This window comes from Poecilia formosa, unplaced genomic scaffold (assembly GCF_000485575.1).
Source record: "Poecilia formosa unplaced genomic scaffold, Poecilia_formosa-5.1.2 Scaffold209, whole genome shotgun sequence".
Lineage (NCBI taxonomy): Eukaryota > Metazoa > Chordata > Actinopteri > Cyprinodontiformes > Poeciliidae > Poecilia > Poecilia formosa.
Window position 1 is genome coordinate 531,067 of NW_006800148.1, and position 19,944 is coordinate 551,010.

Genomic DNA, 19,944 nt, shown 5'->3' on the forward strand with positions numbered 1-19,944 from the left:
AAATGCAGGGTAAACACATCTAAAGCAAGCTAAGTAAAGTATATTACTCTAAACTTAAATTACAAAAGCTATACTAAACTGGCTGATAAGGTAAGCTACACAAAATGTTGCTAATTTAAATAAAGCTTAGTGCATCTAAAATAAATAAATAAGCTAAGCTAAAGTGAGGTAAGTTGTTCTAACTAAGCTCAATGAAATGCAAGTATGATATTCTAAACTAACATGAACTATGCCAAACTAAAAGGAAATTAACTCTAAGCTAAGCTAAATTACACAAAATGCAGCTAGAATGGGAAAACCTAAACAAGCTAAGCTAAACTAGCTTGTTTAGATAAACAGAACTAAATTAAACTCAGCAAAGATTAATTAACATGAAATGGAAAATTTTATTCTAAACTAACAAAATATAGTTAAGATATGCAAAATGAAACTAGGCTAAACTCGTTTAAACTAAGCTAATGTGAAAGAAGTAGTACTAAACTTAGCTGGTAGACTGAAACAAAGCTAATATAAGCAAAGCTAAGTTATACCCAGCTGAGATGACCAAAGCTAAAATGATGTAAGCAATACAAAATGTGTTAATTTACGGTAAACTTAACTAAACTACCAACAACATGTTACTGAGCTAATGAAAAGAAAACGTGGCCTGGAGGCGAACAGAATTTGTCTCTAGAAATTGTTTTTGATAGAAACTCATTCTGGGTTTTGTATTTTCATAAAACAATAAAAGTAACAAAAAGAGTTAGATAAACAGTAGAAGAAATCTACTTTTTATTTAGAGTTCACAGCATGAATATTTCAAAGAAGTGGATGTGAAACAGAAGACGTGAAACACAGTTTTGAACTTCTCTATTCGTTAATGAGTACATTTACACCACTTGGTGAAATCAGATTTTATCTCATGGGTTGGACCTTAACAGGTGGGCAATTTTCCATCTTCTTTTTATTTTATGAATATTATTTTATGGTTTTGCAGCAGTAAAGCAGAGTCACGATGAGGAGGCATAAAAAAGGTTATGAAACATCAGATTCAGCTTCAGTCCTTAAGCCTTTTACTTACTTAAGATCTGTATCTCCAGCCATTCTATGGCGAATAGTGACTGAAAAAGACCCAGGATGTAAAGGGAATTATCTCCCCTGAAGGGTTTAATTATTTATGTTCATGCATGTCACTTACAAACCAATTAAATTACTGTGTGATAATGAAACAGTAGGGTTCAGAATTTTCTTCTTCACAAATTTGACATAATCAAGCAATTTTTACCACTGAATGAATATAATAAAAACAAGAAAGCAGTTTTGAAATGATTTTATTTATTTAATAAGAGAAAATGTATACAAACCAAAAAGTAAACACCTTTCTTTGTTTTTGGCTTTGTGTTTTAATTTTAGTAACTAAATACACACCAGATTAGTTCCAGAGTTTTAGAATCAAGAAATTGTATGTTTGAATGTTTGAAATATTAATTAGGCAAAGGAATCCAAATTTACTCAACAAAGGGAGGGAAAGAAAGTCCACAAATATAAAATATCAATTTTATTTTATTTTCCTGTTTGGAAAGAAAAAACCTCAATGATAACTGGGTTTTTCATCCAGCTTGACCGTTGCAGTTTAATTCTGTTCTGTTTATCATTCTCAATGATACCAGTGAAAAGTCATGACATTTAGTCGTTTAGTAAAAAATATTTCATTTTATCTAAACATTAATTTAAGTTTGTAATTTATTCAGTTTAATTCTTGTTTTCAACAACATTTCAGGATCTTTATGCTTGAAGAGAACAAAGACAGAAAACACAAGAAATCAGGGGACCAAACAAAGAACCTTGAGGTTTGTTTTACTAAACCTTCGATGAGGCATAAGTCTCATCATGACTTGGATGATCAAGTCAGTGTCCATAATTCATTAGTTTTGACTTCGTGCTATTAACTTTGAGTTCTGCTGCTTGATTTTTCTTTACATAACAACATAGATCCATATCACTAGTAAGCATCAAGCTACCTTAAATAGGACAAACTTTGGAAATATCACCAACAAGCTAAAGCCGAACACACAAGCTTGAGGTACACCAAGCCTCATATTAGCGTTTAAGAAAATGATGATCTGTGCAAACATATTTTGATCCTTACATCCACTTTATGGTGACATCAACTTTAAAAAGATGTTGTAAACTATTTTCTTTTGCAAAGATATTGCTCCAAAATATCTGCTTTTAGAAGTTTGTGAAATATTTTGTGTTAATGTTTAAGTCTGATTTTTCCTGATTTTTTGTGACAGGAAAAATATAAAAAAATGAATAGCCTAGACTGAAAAACCTGGACGTGTCACAATGGACATCTGTTAAAACCAAAGATAATAATAAACACAATGTCCCCTAAACTTAACTACAACAAATAATATTTTATCACACTTCCCTGTATCTCTGTTTTATTCCTGTGAAAATACCTTTTCATCAACGTGCCACTCTCCTTGACATTCCTGATTGAATAATAACTAACTTTAGAGTTTGCTCTAAAGTCAGAGCAAACCCTAAATGTTCTCACGTGAAGTTTTTCTTATGTCACGAGAAAAACTCTCCTTTCAAAAAGGGAAAATTACGAGGTCATATAAAACAAAATATGTTTGATTTCCATGTGTTTATTGGAAATTACGGTTAAATATTTTTCAGTTATGATGATGATAATGTCAGTGAGTGAGTCTGAATGCAGAGGTTTCACAAGCGACCGTTTATGTGATTATGTTATGGCCTTTTTATCTTGTTTTATCTCTCATGAAAGTTTTGACTCTTTCATGACTCATTATCAACCCAAGCCAAAGATGAAAGAGCCAAGATTGTGTATAGACATAAGTTCAGATTATTAGATAAATAAGTGTTTGTCATTTGAAGGAAAATAAAAAACAAAATTCAAATTTACAACATAAAAAGTGCCAGTTTTTGTCAGTTTTTTAAACTATTTTAGCTCCAAATTTTAAAAGTAAATATACCAAAATATGCTTCAGCTCCAAAACATAGCAGGAAGTAACAACCCAAACAAAATAACATTTTGTTTGTATTGTTAATGCTTGCAGGATATCAACTGCATTTTTTTTAACGGTACTTACAGTGTGTTCCCAGGCAAATAAGTATATCTGCAGAGTATTACAGATACTTTTTGGTATTTGCATTGTTTCAGGGTAATTACAGGATACCTATGGTGTATTTTTAGGTGATCCACAATATTTGGTGAGTAATTCTTTCCAGTTGTAACAAGGTTTTAATTTAACAGCATTATAGATGTGAAGTTTGTCAGAATTTGTTTATTCATTCTTCAAATTAATTTTGTTTAGTCAAGAAGTTGTTTCTCCAGACTTTATTTGTGTATTAAGTTTTTCTTACATTGCTCCTGACAGTTGGTGGTTACCGTAGCAACCAGTAACTGACAGTTTGTCCCCCTTCTTCTGTTGCCGTCTGTATTAAGGTCAGTTCTTTGTTTTCTTTACAAGTACTATATTTTAGTATATATTTTAGACAAATTTAATCATAGGCAGTGTTTCATGAGTAATTTTTGCCATGTTTGGTATATGTTTTTAACTGTTATCATTATTAATGTGTATTTTACCCCTGTTTAATTTTACAACTGTTAACTGCTGTCAACTGCTAATTAGCGTTATTTATTGTATTTTATTTAAAGTATGGGGCAGAAGCTGCTGGACTGATGTAAACCACTGACTTGATTTCCTCTTTTGTTATAATAAATACAATGAACCTGAGTGTGTCTGTTGTGAAGTCAACTTCCTGGAACTGAGACAAACAGAAGGGTTACGCAGTCAATCAATCAATCAATAAATTTTATTTGTCTAGCACATTTCAGCAACAAGGCAGTTCAAAGTGCTTTACATCATAAAAACACAAAAAGTACAAAGTCATGAAGCACACAGTCAACAATTGAAATGACTTGCAGGATACCAATGGGGCGCATTCTTAAATAAGCCGTTACAATATCAAGTGTTCTTTAATTACTGAGGTGTAGGCTGAGAGTTGGTAAGTTTCATTTGTCTGTCTGTATTAGACCCTTAGTTTTCAATCACAAATCGTATGAAGACACTTACCGCCAGAAGTTTATGACTTCTGAGTTTCTGAGTGTTTTAAACGTCACACCATCCTGATAAACATACACAGTGCTCTTTACTCCAAGAGTAGTCAATAAAGATAAATAAGTGATGGTGAAAGAGATAAAAAGAGCATGAACCCAGAATAAATCCCCAAACTCACATCAGTTTCATTTATCAACTGTTTGAACACATTGATCTAATTTTGCAGAAACCACCACACCCATAATTATAGGCAGAAATTTATTACAGGGTGTACTTTCACCTCAAGCACACAGATGTCAGAAAAACTGCAAAATGTTACATCTTAAGGTCATTACACATCACATAAATCTGCCAAAGTATTTTTAGGTAAAAATTTACATATCCATTAATGTATTTATTTATTTTAATTTCTTTGTCTTATCCTTTAAACATCAAAAATACTATACTTCAATTTGATTTCTGCTTTATTTATTTCTCTGTAGTCTCTTCTCTTTATCCACTTCTCTCTGTAATTCCTAGACATTTACTTCTTCATGTCGTATTGTTTTCCACCAACTAAATATCGTTTTCTCGCAGGCCTCTGAGTTTATTGAATTTATTGGCTCTCTGATGAATATTAATAAAAAGATCAGGAGCGTTTTGACGAAAATTAATGAAAATGATCATAAAGAGCTGGAAAAATATGCTTTAACAGACAAATTCTTGCTAGAGGTGATTTTAGGTATCCATTAAAGATTATTTTAGGTTTTGTATAAAACACCAGAGGCCGAAACCTAAAACAGTGTTTTTATAGATAACCGTGTTAAAAATAAGTAAAGCTGTGAAATGTCCAACGCTCTCGAACGCAACACGCTGTTTTTCTTTTGTCGCCATAGCAACAGAACGCAGGGAAACGCAGGGAAACTCAACGGCCCAGAGTTTTATGGAAAAGTGAAATTTGATGACAGCATTTGTGTTTTTATCGGCACCACCAACACGCGGTTAGGCTGACATGCCACTGCACGTGACCGACTACACGTGGACCCAGACGGACTCCACGGTCCACATCAGCGTGCCTTTAAAGGGAGCGACGGCCGCTGGAGTGGACATCGTGTCAACGGAGGAGTATCTAAAGGTGAAGGGTCAGGGGGCTCATGCTACTGCCACAACTACAACAACAACAACTACAACAACAACAACTACTACTACTACTACTTGTAGTAGTAATAATAATTATAAATAATAATTATAATAGTAGTAATAATGGTTTATTGATAGATTTTTGGCTTGGTAATAACAGAGATTTAATATGAACAAATCGTAGAGACCAGAATGTGTAGGGAGAAGAGTAACCAAAAGAAAACTATAGCAGAATATGCTATTTATATATTAACAATAATTTTAATAACAATAAGTAAACATTTTGGTGTATATAAATAAACTTAATTTAATTTAGTTTATTGATATGCTACGGAGGATTTTTTTACTTTATTAACTATATTAGTATTAATTATACTTGAGCTACTTGAATATCTCAAGCATGTCATGATCCGTGTTTCTGTGTGTTTATTTTTGAGATTTTCTGTGTTTAGTCCCGTTTCCATGTGAGTCTCTGTCCTGTCCGCCCCGTTGATTGATCCCAGCTGTGTCTCGTTCCTGTGATTACCCTCCCAGTGTATTTAGTCTCACCTGTTGTCTGTGTTCCTCGTCGGATTCTTGTTGTATGTCAAGCCTTACCTGTTTCCTTGTGCCGTCAGTTGTTCCTCCGTGCTGTTCTCCGTTGTTCTGTGCTTGGACTATTATCATTATCATCATTCTTCATCTTACCTGGGTCTCCGGGTCCTCATCCTCACCACCTTAACCACACATTATGACAAAGCATGATACATTACTCACTGTGAGCAACTTCACTGAACGAAGAACAAGCTTGTTTTAACCAAAAATTCACCAGAAGCTGCAGTTTTTGTTAACATTTCAGAAGTTTTATGTTGAAAGAAATTGATGTGGAAAATTCTGCTTTTCCTGATTTTATATTTTTCTAATCATGTTACATTAATTATTTTCATTTTGGTCCTTTAAAACGCTAAAATTTCCACATAACTTTAAATATTTGGTCTGTCTCATTTTTAAATACATGATTGATGTTTACTTCTTAAACTTTAAAAGTTTTTAAACTTTTTGTGGCTCGTTCTCTATAAAACACCTTAGACCAGGTACAGAGGAAAATCCATAAATCCCAGTCTTCTCAAAACCTAATCATGGTTATTTCACAAGATACTTCAAGTTATACCTTGCTGTTCAGAAATTATACACCTGACTTAAATCATCTCTTAAATTTACAGAAAGTAAGAATACATATAGTAATTAGAGAAAAATGCATTTAGAAACGTGTTTAGAAATTGAAAACATATTTTACACAAATATTAAAGATTAATGGTGATGAGATGAAATGTTCTGCTGATGGAAATGTTTTTCAAATTTAATGAAATTGCGATTTTTTTTTTCTGGCTTTTTATTGAAATATTTGATCAGTTTGATAAATGAAAACATGGCAACATGTTTCCTGTTTTGTAGCTGTAAACACGGATTCATCCATCTGGCTTCTTGTCCTCATCCTCCTCAGGTCCATTTTCCTCCCTTCCTGTTTGAGGCCTTCCTGTTCGAACCCGTTGATGACGACCGAAGCTCGGCGAAAGTCGGAAACGGCGTCGCTGTTTTCACTTTACCAAAAAAGACTCACAAAGTCTGGGAACATCTGATGATAACCACAGGTCAGATTTTTACAGATTATTCCTAAACTGGAATAAAAGAATTGAATGTGTTTTATTCACCAGCAGAGGTGTTAATGCTGTGTAATAAATAAAGTTTATCGTGTGTTTTAGGTGATAAAGAAACAAAGAGGGAGATCAGAGAGAGAGCTTTACTGACACAGGAGCAGAAACTTTCTGCAGAGTTGAAACAAAAAGCTGAGAAACGGCAAGCGGAGAAGAAGTATGCTCTGGAGACGATGATGAAGGTAAAAACACATTTATGGCATCAAAACCATCAGGAATTGTGTTGGTTTACTGGAAACCTGCACTTAAAAAGAGAATGCAGCTCAAACTTAAAACAAGACTTAACTGGTCACAAGTAATTGAATTAAATTGATCAAACTTATTTTGTTTACATTTGTTTACCTTGACAAGTTAATAAACTTAAATAAACTTGGATAAACTTGATTTGATTTTCTGTGAAGAATTAATGAAGTTGGAGCTGCGTTCTCTTTTTTACAGTGCGATGTTTAGTGACTTAAACTGACTTTAAATCAGCTGGAGAGGGAGGAAAGGGACAGAATCCAGCAGATGAAGGACGCAGAGCGAGAGAAAACGACGGTGGAGCTGGCAGCGTGGCAGCTGAGGCAGAAACAGGAAGCCCAACAGAATCAGAACCATCAGATCCAACAGAACCCTGGCACAAAGCTACCTGGAAACAGACAAACAGATATCAGGAAGAACAACCAAGGTGAGACCCTTCCTGCTGATCAAACACCTCCTCCTGATCCATAAAGTCAGTTTTAATGAAAATCTTCCTGCTGTAGTTCACAGCGACGCAGAGAAGAAGAAGAAGATCCGAGCCCAGCTGCCTCCTCCCAGAACCTGCGGGAACATTCCAGTTACATTCACCCCTCGAGTTTTCCCGACAGCGCTCCGAGAGTCACGGGTTCCCGAAGAGGAAGAGGTGAGTCTGTGATGCTCAACATTTCACTGGAAAACTGTTATGATCCAAACATTCCTGCTACATTTTCCACAGAATGTTGTTTGTTTCCCACTTTGTGATTTTCCCACTTGTTCTCCAAACAGTCCAGCAGTGAAATGTCTTTCACTGCAAAAACACAACATATCACCAAGTATTTTTGGTTTAGTTTCTAATGCAAATATCTTGTACACTTGAAATAAGACAGAACTAACTTACAAGTAACTTTTCAGCAAGATATAGAATCTTGTTTTAAGTCAATAATTTCTTAATATTAATTAAAAAAAAGCTTTCCTCAATCTCTCTCAGCTTTTATCAAAGTTTTTTCACACTGCTTTAACCTTTTGTGACCATCTGGACCACAAAAAGTCATAATGTTTTGCTTCTAAACAGTGGCTGAAGAAGCAGGCTGAGGCGAGGCGAGCGATGAGTGCAGAGCTGGAGGAGCTGGAGGATCTGACGGAGGAGGAGAGGAACCCCGACTGGCTGAAGCAGAAGGGAGAGTGAGTAGCCGCCTTACAAATGAACGCAAAACTTTGTCAGTTTTCCTCTAACGTTGAAAAAACACAATTTTACAATTGTTTTGTTTCTATTAAATAAGAAACGCAATTAAAATCACGTGAATAAGTTTGTTCACACGATAAATCATCAAAAAACATCATCCTCCTACCACTTCCTGTCGTCTTTCTCATCATTTCCAGCAGTAGTAACATCCGGTTGTTGATCACACGACTCGTGTGATGTGAAAAAAGTGTTTCCATTGCAGTTTTGCAAAATATGCTAATTTTGATACAACCAAAAAAAAAATCACCACATGCTGTTTTTTTCGACTTAAATGTCTGAACAAATTAAATATCTTAAATGTCTGAACAAACAAATCTCTGAACAAATTCATTTGTAATTTGCAATACACAGGTAGTGAAATCAGATCTACTAAACGAACTCTCCTCTTCAGCAAGTGTTTCTCAAACGGAGACTACGTGGGAGCGGTGAATGCGTACAGTCTGGGGATTCGCCTCAACAGGAAGCTGCCTGCTCTCTACTCAAACAGAGCGGCGTGTCACCTGAAGCTCAGGAATCTGCACAAAGCCGTCGAGGACTCCTCCAAGGTTGGTTGGTTGGTTGACGGGGTTTTTTAGACCTCTACGTAGGGCTGGACAATAAATCAATAACAGTGCATATCCCCATAGACATGAGATCAATATTAATAGCTAATACATGTGATTGAAAATTCAATACTTTACCTGAACTTTGATCCAGACCTGCACAGCATTCTGATTGATGTAGGCAAAGAAAAAACTTTCAGGAACAGCTAAGCTAGGTTGGTGGAATCAACTAACTCACTCACTCTTTGGTTACCTAGCAACTCACTCACTCTTTGGTTACCTAGCAACAACTTGTTGAGAACTTGTGCATCAGTTTAAGGTTTCCCCAACGTGGATCATAACTGCTTAAAAATAAAAAATAAAACAATGACATGGAGTGAAAACTGGATAAAACAGGAAATGTCACTTTGCCACTTTGACAGTAATTCCAATATTTAAAACAAGAAACAAATCAATAATTTTTGATATGAACCGTTTATACAGTATTGCGTTTCTCAGCCATATCGTTCAGTCCTAGGTTGATCTTTGCGCATGTTGATGTTAGAAGTATTTTTTTTTTTTGTATACTTGTCAAGCTTCAGATGCCAAATTTAACCCTGAATCCTGTCTGCAGGCGCTGGACCTGTTGACCCCGGCCGTTTCTGCCAACGCTGCAGCCAGAGTCCGAGCCAGCGTCCGCCGAGGATCCGCTTTCTGCCAGCTGGAGCTCTACGCTGAAGGTCTGCTGTTTCCGTCAGGGTTCAAACACCTTCACAGTGCCTTACACAAGTATTCACGCCCCATTTTCTGTGCATTTTACCCACATTACACTGCAAAAACACAAAATATTACCAAGTATTTTTGTCTTGTTTCCAGTACTCTTGAAATAAGACAAAACTAACTTACAAGTAATATTTAACCAAGATATAAGAGCTTGTTTTAATATTTAATATGAAACTACTAGTTCCACTGGCAGATTGATCAATATTTTCATCAATTATGCACCACTTTGGGTTGGTCTATCATATGAAATCCAAATAAAAGGCACATTTTAAGCTATATCAATACATTTGAAGGCACTGTGAATATTATTTGAGGACAGAATGCTGTTTCTCTGTTTTTACTGGCAATGCAGGAAACAGGTGATCAGCTGATCAATCTGCTGTTTTCAGGACTACAAGACTATGAAGCAGCTCTGAAGATCGAGCCCCACAATGAGGAGCTGCAGAGGGACGCCCAGATTATCCGAGACATAATCCAAGGTTCTGCTGGGACACAAAATGGGACAAAGTGAGACACAAAGACACGAGTCAAACTCACCTGGCGCAGAGAGACCAGTGGTATATACGGATTAACTAATGCTTTAAAATACAACTGGAGCATCAAAAGTTTTGTTTTTAACTAAAATGATTTCATTTGATGGTTTTTAAAGATTTCAGTGACAGAATAAACTTTTTAATAATTATTTGCACCTTATTAAGGGATGTTTGATGTTTTGTCAGTTTATTTTATTTATACTCAGTCTGTAAATGTTGGTTGGGATAAAAATATTCCTTAAATCAACAAACTTTGTGTTCGTACCAGGAGTGTGTTCTTAGCTCAAGATTATGCAACCTTTAAATCAAAATAGTCATTTTTGCCCTCAGTTCAGCTAAATAAAAACTGGTTTAGAGCCACAAATGTTACCATTCAGAAAAATACTTGTAATTGTTGATGAATATCTTATGTAGGAATTTTATTGCCATATATGTTTTGTTTTTAAAAGAGGGAAAAACAAAACAAAATAGCAAAAGGTGGATGGATAAATCATAACATATTTTAAAGAAGCTTAAACTTCCTAATCTAACAAGGAGAAAAATTGATCTAAAAGAATTACAGGTAATTTTTAGTCTCATTCTGTTGTGGAAATGCAATAAAAAACAAAACAGAAAACTTCTAAATTCTTTATTTGTTCTTTGTTTTTTGACAAAGTTTAATAAGAGGAAGGTCCAGAGAGCCGCAGGTCGCAGATCCCTGGTTCAGCTCAATGACTCAGTCTGTTGTTTCTGGTCCTTGTGCGCCCTCATGTGGCGAACGTCACCATTAAAATAAAATATTTTTAATAAATATTTTAATCTTTATTAAAAATATTATGAAAAATTTAGCCCTTTATGGAAAGACAGTCCTAATAGAAAACTTGAGTTTTTAAGAAAATTGCTGCTTATCACTTATTGATTGATAAGATCAATCAGCTTTATATTAATTCATTAATGGATAACTTTCATCTAATTACACAAGACCAATGTGACCTCAGCTGTATACACCAATAAACACATAAAGGAGAGTTTTATTTATTTATTTGAACAAAATATGAAGAAATGCAAAACATTTAGCAACCTTAAGTTTGAAACTTTCGAATCTACCAATATTAAATCTAGAGCAGCACAGTGAAGTTTATTTAGCTGCCGATAAACAGCTCTGTACAGGAACACGGCGAGTAAATACAGATATATACACAGCAGATTCAGGCACTTTGGAGCTTCTGGCATCACTCCTCTTTATGAAACCGTGATTTCTTCACCGTCCGACTCCGACTGTTTGCTCAGATCTGATGGAGAGGAGGGGCTCTGGTGGTGAAGGTGATGATGATGATGGTGGTGGGGATGCGACTCCTGGCTGTCGGCTGCGGTTCGGGTCAGCCGCTTGCAGAAGGTGCTGCCCACGTCGGTCAGATCCGGGTGGGGGTTGGTTTTGGTGGGGAGGGTCTGCTGGCGGCAGCCGCCCGTCGAAAGCAACTCGCGCTCCTTGGAGTTCCTCCACTTCATCCTGCGGTTCTGAAACCAGATCTTCACCTGCGAAGAGCGCAAACAGGAAGGCAGATGGGTTAGGAAGGACGCCATCTTTAATTTCTACACATTATTTAATAAAAAGTGCTGCTAATCAAAAGTATTGATTAACGAGACTTTGGGTTGTTTGCTGACCGTCAATCTGGGGAAATATTTAAGGTGGACGCAACATTTCTTAGAAAGGGAAAAGGTTGGCAAATTCACTCCCAGGTCAGAGAGACAATGATCAGAAAAATGACAAAAAACCTACAAGGGTGGGTGGATGGATGAAAAGATGGATGGTTGAAACGATGGATGGTTGTTTGGAATAATGAATGGATGGATGGACGAATGGTTGGAAGAAAAGATAACTGGATGGATGGACAGATGGACAGACGGACGGATGAATGGTTGGATGGGTGGATCTGTTTATCCATCCATCCATGGATGGGTGGATGGTTGGATAAACAGATTGATGGATGGTTGGTTGGTTGGTTGGTTGGTTGGTTGGTTGGTTGGTTCAATGAATACATAAATGGATGGATGGATGGAGAGATGGATGGATGAATGGTTGGATGGATAAACAGATTGATGGACGTATGGTTGGTTGGTTGGTTGGTTGGATGGATATGTAAATGGATGGATAAACAGATTGATGGTTGGATGGTTGGATACATAAATGGATGGATGAACATGGATGGGTGGATGGATTTGTTCCCTTTCAGATATTTTCCTTTTGAGAATTTTCTGACTAGAATCACAACATTTTAATCAGAAAACGGTGATAAATTTTCCTTTGTTGCTCCATAAAAAATGAATAACAAACTTTAACTGATTAATTTCAACATTTTAAACAATCCACTTATAATAGAACTGAAAAAGAAAACTTTTAAAATTGAAGAAATATTAGGTTTTACATCCGATAAGTATGTCAAAATCTACAAAAAATATATCTCCTGCATTACATAGATGATCCAGTAGAGGGCAGCAAACCTGCACTTCGCCCACACTGACTGCAGCAAATTATTAATCTCTTCTTGGACTGGTCCCAGTCATACCTGTGAGTCCTTCAGTCCCAGTTTACTGGCCAGTTTCTTCCTGTCTGGTTTACTGATGTACTTCTGTTTCTGGAAGGTTCTCTCCAGCGCCTTCCTCTGGAGGTCTGAGAACACGGCCCGCCGCAGCATGCCCCTCCTGGGCTTCCCCCGGGGGGCCAGAGGCCAAGAAAACGTTCCTGGGACTGGAACCACAGAAGAAGAGGAGGAGGATGCTGCAGGAACAGAGAAGAAGAACAAGATCCCTTATCAAAGGAATATGCACTCACCAATGAAATATGTTCTAATATATTATTTTCCCATTACATTTTCTAATACGTTGTAAATACATACAGATTAGAAAATGTAAATGTATACATATAACATCTTGTATGTTATACAAGATGTTATATGTTCATGTAATATATTGCAATATATGCTAATAACTGCCACTTTGCATATATTGCAATATGTTAAACATGAACAGATAACGTATGTATTTCTATATTCCAAAATATATGTAATTTTATATTTCTATATATCCACCATAATGTATTCAGATTTATAAAATGTGTTTATTATATATAAAAAGATATAGTGTTTGTTCGATGTGAAAAATTATATAAAAACATAAATATATACATATATAAAGATATGAAATCAATATATGGTAGAATATATTTAAAATACATGAAAATGTATATAAATTATTTTCAATTTAGTACCCAATTGTACTCGAGTAAGAGTAGCACTACTTCGACATATTTTTATTCAAGTAAAAGTAAAAAGTAGCGAAGAGTGAAAAGGTATTTGTTGAAAAGTCTACTCATAGATTTGATAACTGATCAAATGATTAAATTATTAAATATATAAACATTACATCATCAGAAAAACTAAAATGTAAAGTTAAGTAGAAATTTTGGTATTTTAAGGACCAACATGACAATAATTCATAAGTAACAAAAAATATAAAAATCAGGTAAAAATAAATAAAGTTTCCAAGTCAGTTTCTCTCAATAAAAACTTATGAAACTTTAACAAAACCTGCCGGTGTGTGTCTGATTCTGGTGAAGTTTTGGTTAAAACATGTTTGTTTCTCTTTTAGTGGGTAGAAAAGACATAAATTTTACTCATTTAAGAGTAAAAATACATAAATTGACTGAAGTAAAAGTAAAAATGACAGCGTTGTGAAAATACTCATAAAGTAAATGAAACTAGTTACTATCGACTGTCCCGTACGTGAGAAGCAGATTTAGCGTGAGGTCTTGTGAACTTTGTCGCGTGATTATCCTCCGCGTTTGTCGGCGTTGTGAGCCTCTTCTTGTCCCCGTAATGAGCACACAGGCTCCCCGATGCTCCTCATAATATCCCCGTTCTGCCTCAAATCTGACGCTTGAAGAGCCCAATTTGTCCGGCGCTGGAAACACAGCCGATGCTAATGAGACGGGCCCTCCAAAGAGCGGCTCACACAGCCTCTAATGAAGCATGAAGAGGGGGGAGTGCAGGTTGTATAGGCTGCAAATGCACAGAGAAAGCTGATTGTGTTGTAATGAATTGAGTGGAAAAGGCCGTCGACAGGCCGGTATATTACAGGCACATTAAAGGCAGCGCTGTCAGAGAGTCTTCGCTGCATGTGAGTATCATCACACATTAGCAGCAAATAAATCAGAGAAAACACCGGAAGAAACTTTCTGATGCCTTTAAATTATTCTTTTAAATTTTTTCCCTCTGCATCTGGAAACAGTTTTGATGGATTGGAAATTAATTGATTGAATCGACTCAAACTGATATAAATGGATGATAATTAGACCTGCCCCGCTTTATGTTAAAACAGAAGTGGCGTTAAAACAGGATATGCTAAAATGGAAGTTATGCTAGCACGTTTATATTAAAACGGAAGTGATGCTGAAACAGAAGATATGCTAAAATGAAAATTATGCTAAAGCAGAATTTATTCTAACGGAAGTGATGCTAAAACAGAAGATATGCTCAAATGGAAGTTATGCTAGCACGTTTATCGTGAATTTCATGTTATGCTAAGATGGCTTTTATATATTAAATTATGCTAATACAGAATTCATGCTAAAACATAAGTGATGTTAGAACATTGGACATGCTAAAATGGAATTTATACAAAAATAAATTATGCTAAAATAGAATTTAATCTAAAGTAGAAATGCTGCTAAAACAGCGGATATTTTCTAACAGAATTTATGCTAAAAATAACTAATGCTAAAAGAGAGGCTATGCTAAAATGGAAGTTATGCTAGCAAGTTTACGGCACATTCCATTTTAAGTTATTAGCTTTAATTTTGCATGTCATAAATCAAACTGAGTTGAATGAAAGTGAACTTTTACAGCCTTATGTATTCTAAATAAAACTCCAGGTAAAAGTGTAGCAGTTTGTGTTTTGTTGACTATCATTATTTTTTTATTCTTCAAAGCATTAAATCTTATGCTGTTGGAAAACCTGTTTATCCCCCTAAATGTTGCTACAGTTGTAGGTAAAATGCATTTGTGGGTTGACTGTTTTGAATCTAAAATATTTGAAAGAAAATTCAGCCTGAGAAACTGAGATGCTTGTGTTCAAAATGCGGCCTGAGGCCATCTGTGGCCCTTGGAGTGATTTTATTAAACTTTTTGTTTTTAATCAAGTTTTTAACTTGATTACAGGTGTATTTCTTCAGACGGCAATAGCTCAGAAAGGATCGATCTTTAAAGGGAAACAACCAAATACACAATTCCTTACCTCTGACACCGAGACAGAAGTAGAAACGTTTAACTTGGAGCGCTAAAATGAGATTATGTACATATTTAGGCAGGAATTATTCAGATGAGAAATTGTAAATAATCTAAAAATATAAAGAGTCAGAACTGATAGATTAAAAAGTAGCTGAACATGAATTTTAGACTTAATTCACTGGAATCCCAGAGCTGTTCTTGTGCTTGTATGTAAAAGTGTGTGTGCGTGTGTGTGTGTGTGTGTGTGTGTGTGTCTCTCTGCCTCCGATTGGTCACGGAGCCGGATGCTTTGTGGGCCGGCGGAGGGGGTTTGGTGGGAAAACCAGAGATCCTGAGCTGGGAAGATGCCCGCCTCACATGTAGAGGCATGACAAACGCCACTGATATGTTCAGAGCGGAACAAACTGGACTAATTTGTAGATCAGGAGAACTGGTGCTAATGTCAGCGGTCAGTGTTGTGGCTAAAGAGGCGTTCAGACCAGACAAGCTGATTCAGATCCATGGATTCCCAACAGGCAGATTAATGTTTCTCGTTGGGATGATGATCATATTTAGACTTGTGTTTATAAGTGTTTATTTCCTCATAATGATTGTTTTAATGCCTTAGACAGAAAATGGCCGCCATCGCTGAACAACCAATCAGAGCTTTGAGGACAGTTCAGGATGAAACCAAAACGGTTCAGAAAACTTTAGTTATTGGATGAAAGAGTGAAACACAAACAGACTGGGAGAACTGGGACAGAAGATCTGCCAGTGACTTTAAACTGGTTCTGGACTGGTTTCAAAAGGAGTGAATGATTCATCCATCCATCTGTTTGTTCCATCCATCCATCCATCCATCCATCCATCCATCCATCCATCCATCCATCCATCCATCCATCCATCCATCCATCCATCCATCAGCTGGTGAAAATCTTGTGTATTTTGACCTGAGATAAAGGGCTGAGAACCTCTGCTAATGAATGAATGAATGAAAACTTTTTTATTCTTCATCTTCCAGCTCTAAAGTTTTAATTCACCTTGAATGTTCTTATAATCAAAAGATGAAGCTAAAAAATAATTAAAAAAAGAAAATTAAAGTTTTCTTCTAAATCTGCGACTCAAACGTTTTTACTCCTGTTGGCAAAAATAACATTTCATTCAGGATGTTCCATAAATGTATTAATGTTTCCACAGCAACTGACTAAAATAAACAAACGTTTGCTTAAAAAAGAGACATTAACTGAAGACATTTTGTTGTTTCCATGGAGAGCAGGATTCACTGTGAAATTCATCACAAACCTCTTTAGTCTGTCTGAGTTTTCACTTTAAAATCTGTGCAAAGCTTCAAATTTTCTTAATATACTGTAACAAATTTACTTTACAGCTGAAAATTAAATCATCATTTGAGCTTCCAGATGCTCCAAAAACTTTAAATAAACTTCAGGAAAACTGCAGATCTGAAAAAACTCTGGCTGCAGCTTTTATTTTACTGTAGCTTATTAATTTGATTTTAATATAAATTCAATTGGTGATGAAGTTTCACATCATAAAAGTGTCTTTTTACAGGATGAGGCCTTCAGGCACACATGGGTTACAAAATATATTCAGATAAAATAAGATTGATCACAAATAACTCAGGCATCATAACCGTAACCAAAGTGGTTCAACTTGAAAACTATTCTTTGAAGTTTTACTTTACAAATGTACCAGAAGTTTTTATTTACACCTTATGAATGTGGAGCTATTCTTGATTTATTTTGCTTCGTGTTTTCAGGGAGAAATTACCTGAAATAAACAACATGCATTAAAAATAAATGTAACATTTTAAAGTGTTTCTAACTTATTTTTCATTCATTTATTTTGTGTTTTGCACTAATCTGTGCACTAACATAGGTGAATACAATAAGTAAATAAAAAACATTACTGGTTAAATCTGTAATATACAGTGAATTACTTTGCAGAAATAATTCATTTCTTTCAAAGTTTAATCCAATAGTTAAATTTTTTTCACAATTAAAACAAGAAGCCTTAAAAATTTTGTGTCCTCAAGCAAAATGTCAGAGGTGAGCAGATTATCCAAAACTACACTAAAGTAAGAGTAGCAATACTTCAACATGCATTTATCCCAGTAAAAGTAAAACAAGTAACTAAATAAGTGACTCAAGTAAGAGAAAAAAAAAGTGTATTTTGGTATTTTAAGGACCAAAATGACATTAATTCATATGAGTAACAAGAAATAAGAAAATCAAACAAAATAAAATGTTTCTAAATCAGTTGTTTTTTTTTTCCAATATAAAACTTATGAAACTTTAACAAAAACTGCAGATATGTGTCTGTGTCTGGTGGATTTTTGGTTAAAACGTGTTTATTTTTCTTTTAGTGGGTAGAAAATCCAGAAATTTTACTCAAGTAAGAGAAGAAAAACAAAGTAAAGAGCAAAACATAGTGAAAAATACTCCTAAAAATATGTTTTTAAAAAAGTTACTCAGGTAAATGTAACTAGTTACTACCCAACTCTGTAAAAACTGTGATAAGTCAAATAAAAATAGTTTTATTTGTCTGTTTACCAGAATCTTGAGGTTTTTGAGGAAGAAACTCATAAGGAATAATTAAACTCAGATTCAATGTAGAAATGTGTGAACAGATTAGAGAGGATTAAATACGATCCTCAGATCTAAACCCTGAATAAACTCTACGTAAATTTCAGCCGACCAGATGTCAGCGGCCTACCTGAGAAGTATGAGGCTCTGATGAGAGGATGAAGGTTTCCGTCAAAGAACGGCAGTGACTTCGTCTGAAGACTCTGAACTGCATCAGAGGAGGAAGAGGAGGAAGAGGAGTCCCACTCAGTCACATGAAAATGATTAAAATCATCCAATCAGCATCTGGATCCATTTTCTACTCACTGTTTGATTCAATTAGGCATTTTGAAGAACAGATTTTGATATAAATGTATATAAACTCATAAAATATGCATTTTAAATATGAAATATGTGCCAAACATTGGAAAAACAATAAATACATCTTATTGCATATTTTAAAGACATTTTAAAGAAGATTTTCCTCTTAATTTGTTGCAAAAATGGGATATTATTTAATTAATAATAAGCAGTGATAGTTATCACTGAAATGATTTTAAAAAAACATATATTGTTTGCAAGCCACTGAGTTCATTTGAAATGTTAATGCTTTTTTATATAAAAAGATTTGAAATCGCTTTATAGATTTTATTAAATATTTGTTTGTTTCATCACAACAGGTCTTAAATCTCAACGAGACAGTCTAAAAAAAGATAAATAATAAATTTTCTTGATTCCAAAAGGAAATAAATTTGCTCTTTTAAGTGATTTAAATTAATATTTAGTTATTTTAATTATTGTAATATATATGCACACGTATATAAATTTTGATTAATTTTCATTCTTTTTATTTAAAAAAAAAAAAAAACACATTTCAAATTTAAAAGCAGTTACGTTTACTTAATTTTTTTTAAAAATAAGTAACGAAATTATTTTTTCAAACAAGTAATATGTCAGAGGAAAAAAATCTAATAATTAAGTTACTAATAATTAAATGTCATTAGTAATTTTATTACAGACTAATATTATTAGTTTGTGTTAATTATTAGTTGAAACAGCATCAGGAACTCACCGCTCCGTGTGGACGGGGCCAGGATGGTACTGACGCCGAACTTCAGGTATCCCGAGTCCGAGCAGCCCGTGTGTGGTGACCCGGTTCGGTTCGGTGGTTCCGGCCGAGCAGAAGCTCCCAGCCCCGGGCCGAATTGGATAAGCTCCCCGGGGCTCCCAGAGGAGAAGGCCCGGTGGATGTAGCCGACAGGCTGGCTCAGCCGCAGCAGATCCTCCACCAGGAAGCCGGAGGGCAGAGAGCGGCCGAGGGGCGAGGAGAGAGCCGCGGGAGGACGCAGCAAGCCCGGGTAGAGAGGCGGCGGCAGCGCGCTGCACGGGAACATCATGGTGCTCCAAACTGGGGCAAATAAAAAAACCGCTCCTCTGGTCCCTGAAGCTGCTGTAACTGGTTTTATACTGGAGTTACTCCCACACACCAGTACGCGTCAGAAGGTCCACCCTCACCTCCCATTAAGAGCTGAAAGTTGGAAACCAGTTCAGAGCGCTGAGGTGAATGACAGGACTGGATAAGGGAACCGGTTCACCAGTTGGTTTATTACAGGTTTTAGGGGAAATGCAGATAAAGAAAACCGGAATAAATTTTCTGACAAAAAAAACAAACTCAGTAATTTTGATATTAATCTCAGAAATTTTCAAGAAAAAACAAAGAAAGGTCTGAGTTTGAAAAGTCGAAAATTTGTTATAAAATAATAAAAATCTTTCAGTCTTAAAAGTAAAAAAAATTTAATTTTTGAAACTACAGAAGTTAATTCCAAAAGTAAAAAGAAATATGACTTTTAAAACTCAGAAATTTTTGTTTTCTTCTACAAGATTTCTGGATTTTTATCACAATTTCTGGATTAACAAAGTGTCCAGATTCACCT

General features: G+C 35.3%; 2 protein-coding genes across 4 annotated transcripts; one reads left to right on the plus strand and one right to left on the minus strand.

Moving 5' to 3' along the window:
* Positions 1-3,065: 3,065 nt before the first annotated feature.
* dnaaf4 (dynein axonemal assembly factor 4) lies at positions 3,066-10,326 on the plus strand. 2 transcript variants are annotated; one of them, XM_016679358.1, is made up of 10 exons: positions 3,066-3,222; positions 4,949-5,187; positions 6,676-6,823; positions 6,935-7,068; positions 7,361-7,553; positions 7,630-7,769; positions 8,178-8,287; positions 8,740-8,893; positions 9,504-9,658; positions 10,005-10,089. In XM_016679358.1, the coding sequence occupies exons 2-10, from the start codon at positions 5,065-5,067 to the stop codon at positions 10,021-10,023; spliced, it is 1,176 nt and encodes a 391-aa protein (XP_016534844.1). In that variant the 5' UTR covers positions 3,066-3,222; positions 4,949-5,064; the 3' UTR covers positions 10,024-10,089. The 2 variants fall into 2 exon arrangements, with proteins under 2 accessions (XP_016534844.1, XP_007567584.1); XM_007567522.2 differs by having other exon boundaries at positions 3,070-3,222; positions 9,504-9,609; positions 10,042-10,326.
* Positions 10,327-11,188: 862 nt separating this feature from the next.
* Positions 11,189-19,441, minus strand: LOC103148654 (homeobox protein DBX1-B-like). 2 transcript variants are annotated; one of them, XM_016679357.1, is made up of 5 exons: positions 19,083-19,441; positions 18,162-18,239; positions 14,050-14,052; positions 12,732-12,943; positions 11,189-11,700 (listed from the first exon to the last, which is right to left on the minus strand). In XM_016679357.1, the coding sequence occupies exons 1-5, from the start codon at positions 19,405-19,407 to the stop codon at positions 11,407-11,409; spliced, it is 912 nt and encodes a 303-aa protein (XP_016534843.1). In that variant the 5' UTR covers positions 19,408-19,441; the 3' UTR covers positions 11,189-11,406. The 2 variants fall into 2 exon arrangements, with proteins under 2 accessions (XP_016534843.1, XP_007567585.1); XM_007567523.2 differs by lacking the exon at positions 14,050-14,052.
* Positions 19,442-19,944: the final 503 nt, after the last annotated feature.

Coding starts and splice junctions, on each gene's coding strand:
- LOC103148654 (XM_016679357.1), bottom strand. CDS start 19,407: ATGATGTTCCCGTGCAGCGCGCTGCCGCCGCCTCTCTACCCGGGCTTG. Junction 18,240..19,082: donor GGCCCCGTCCACACGGAGCG/GTGAGTTCCTGA, acceptor CCTCTGATGCAG/TTCAGAGTCTTCAGACGAAG. Junction 11,701..12,731: donor TGGGACTGAAGGACTCACAG/GTATGACTGGGA, acceptor CGCTCTTCGCAG/GTGAAGATCTGGTTTCAGAA.
- dnaaf4 (XM_007567522.2), top strand. CDS start 5,065: ATGCCACTGCACGTGACCGACTACACGTGGACCCAGACGGACTCCACG. Junction 7,069..7,360: donor CTCTGGAGACGATGATGAAG/GTAAAAACACAT, acceptor ACTTTAAATCAG/CTGGAGAGGGAGGAAAGGGA. Junction 7,770..8,177: donor GGGTTCCCGAAGAGGAAGAG/GTGAGTCTGTGA, acceptor GCTTCTAAACAG/TGGCTGAAGAAGCAGGCTGA.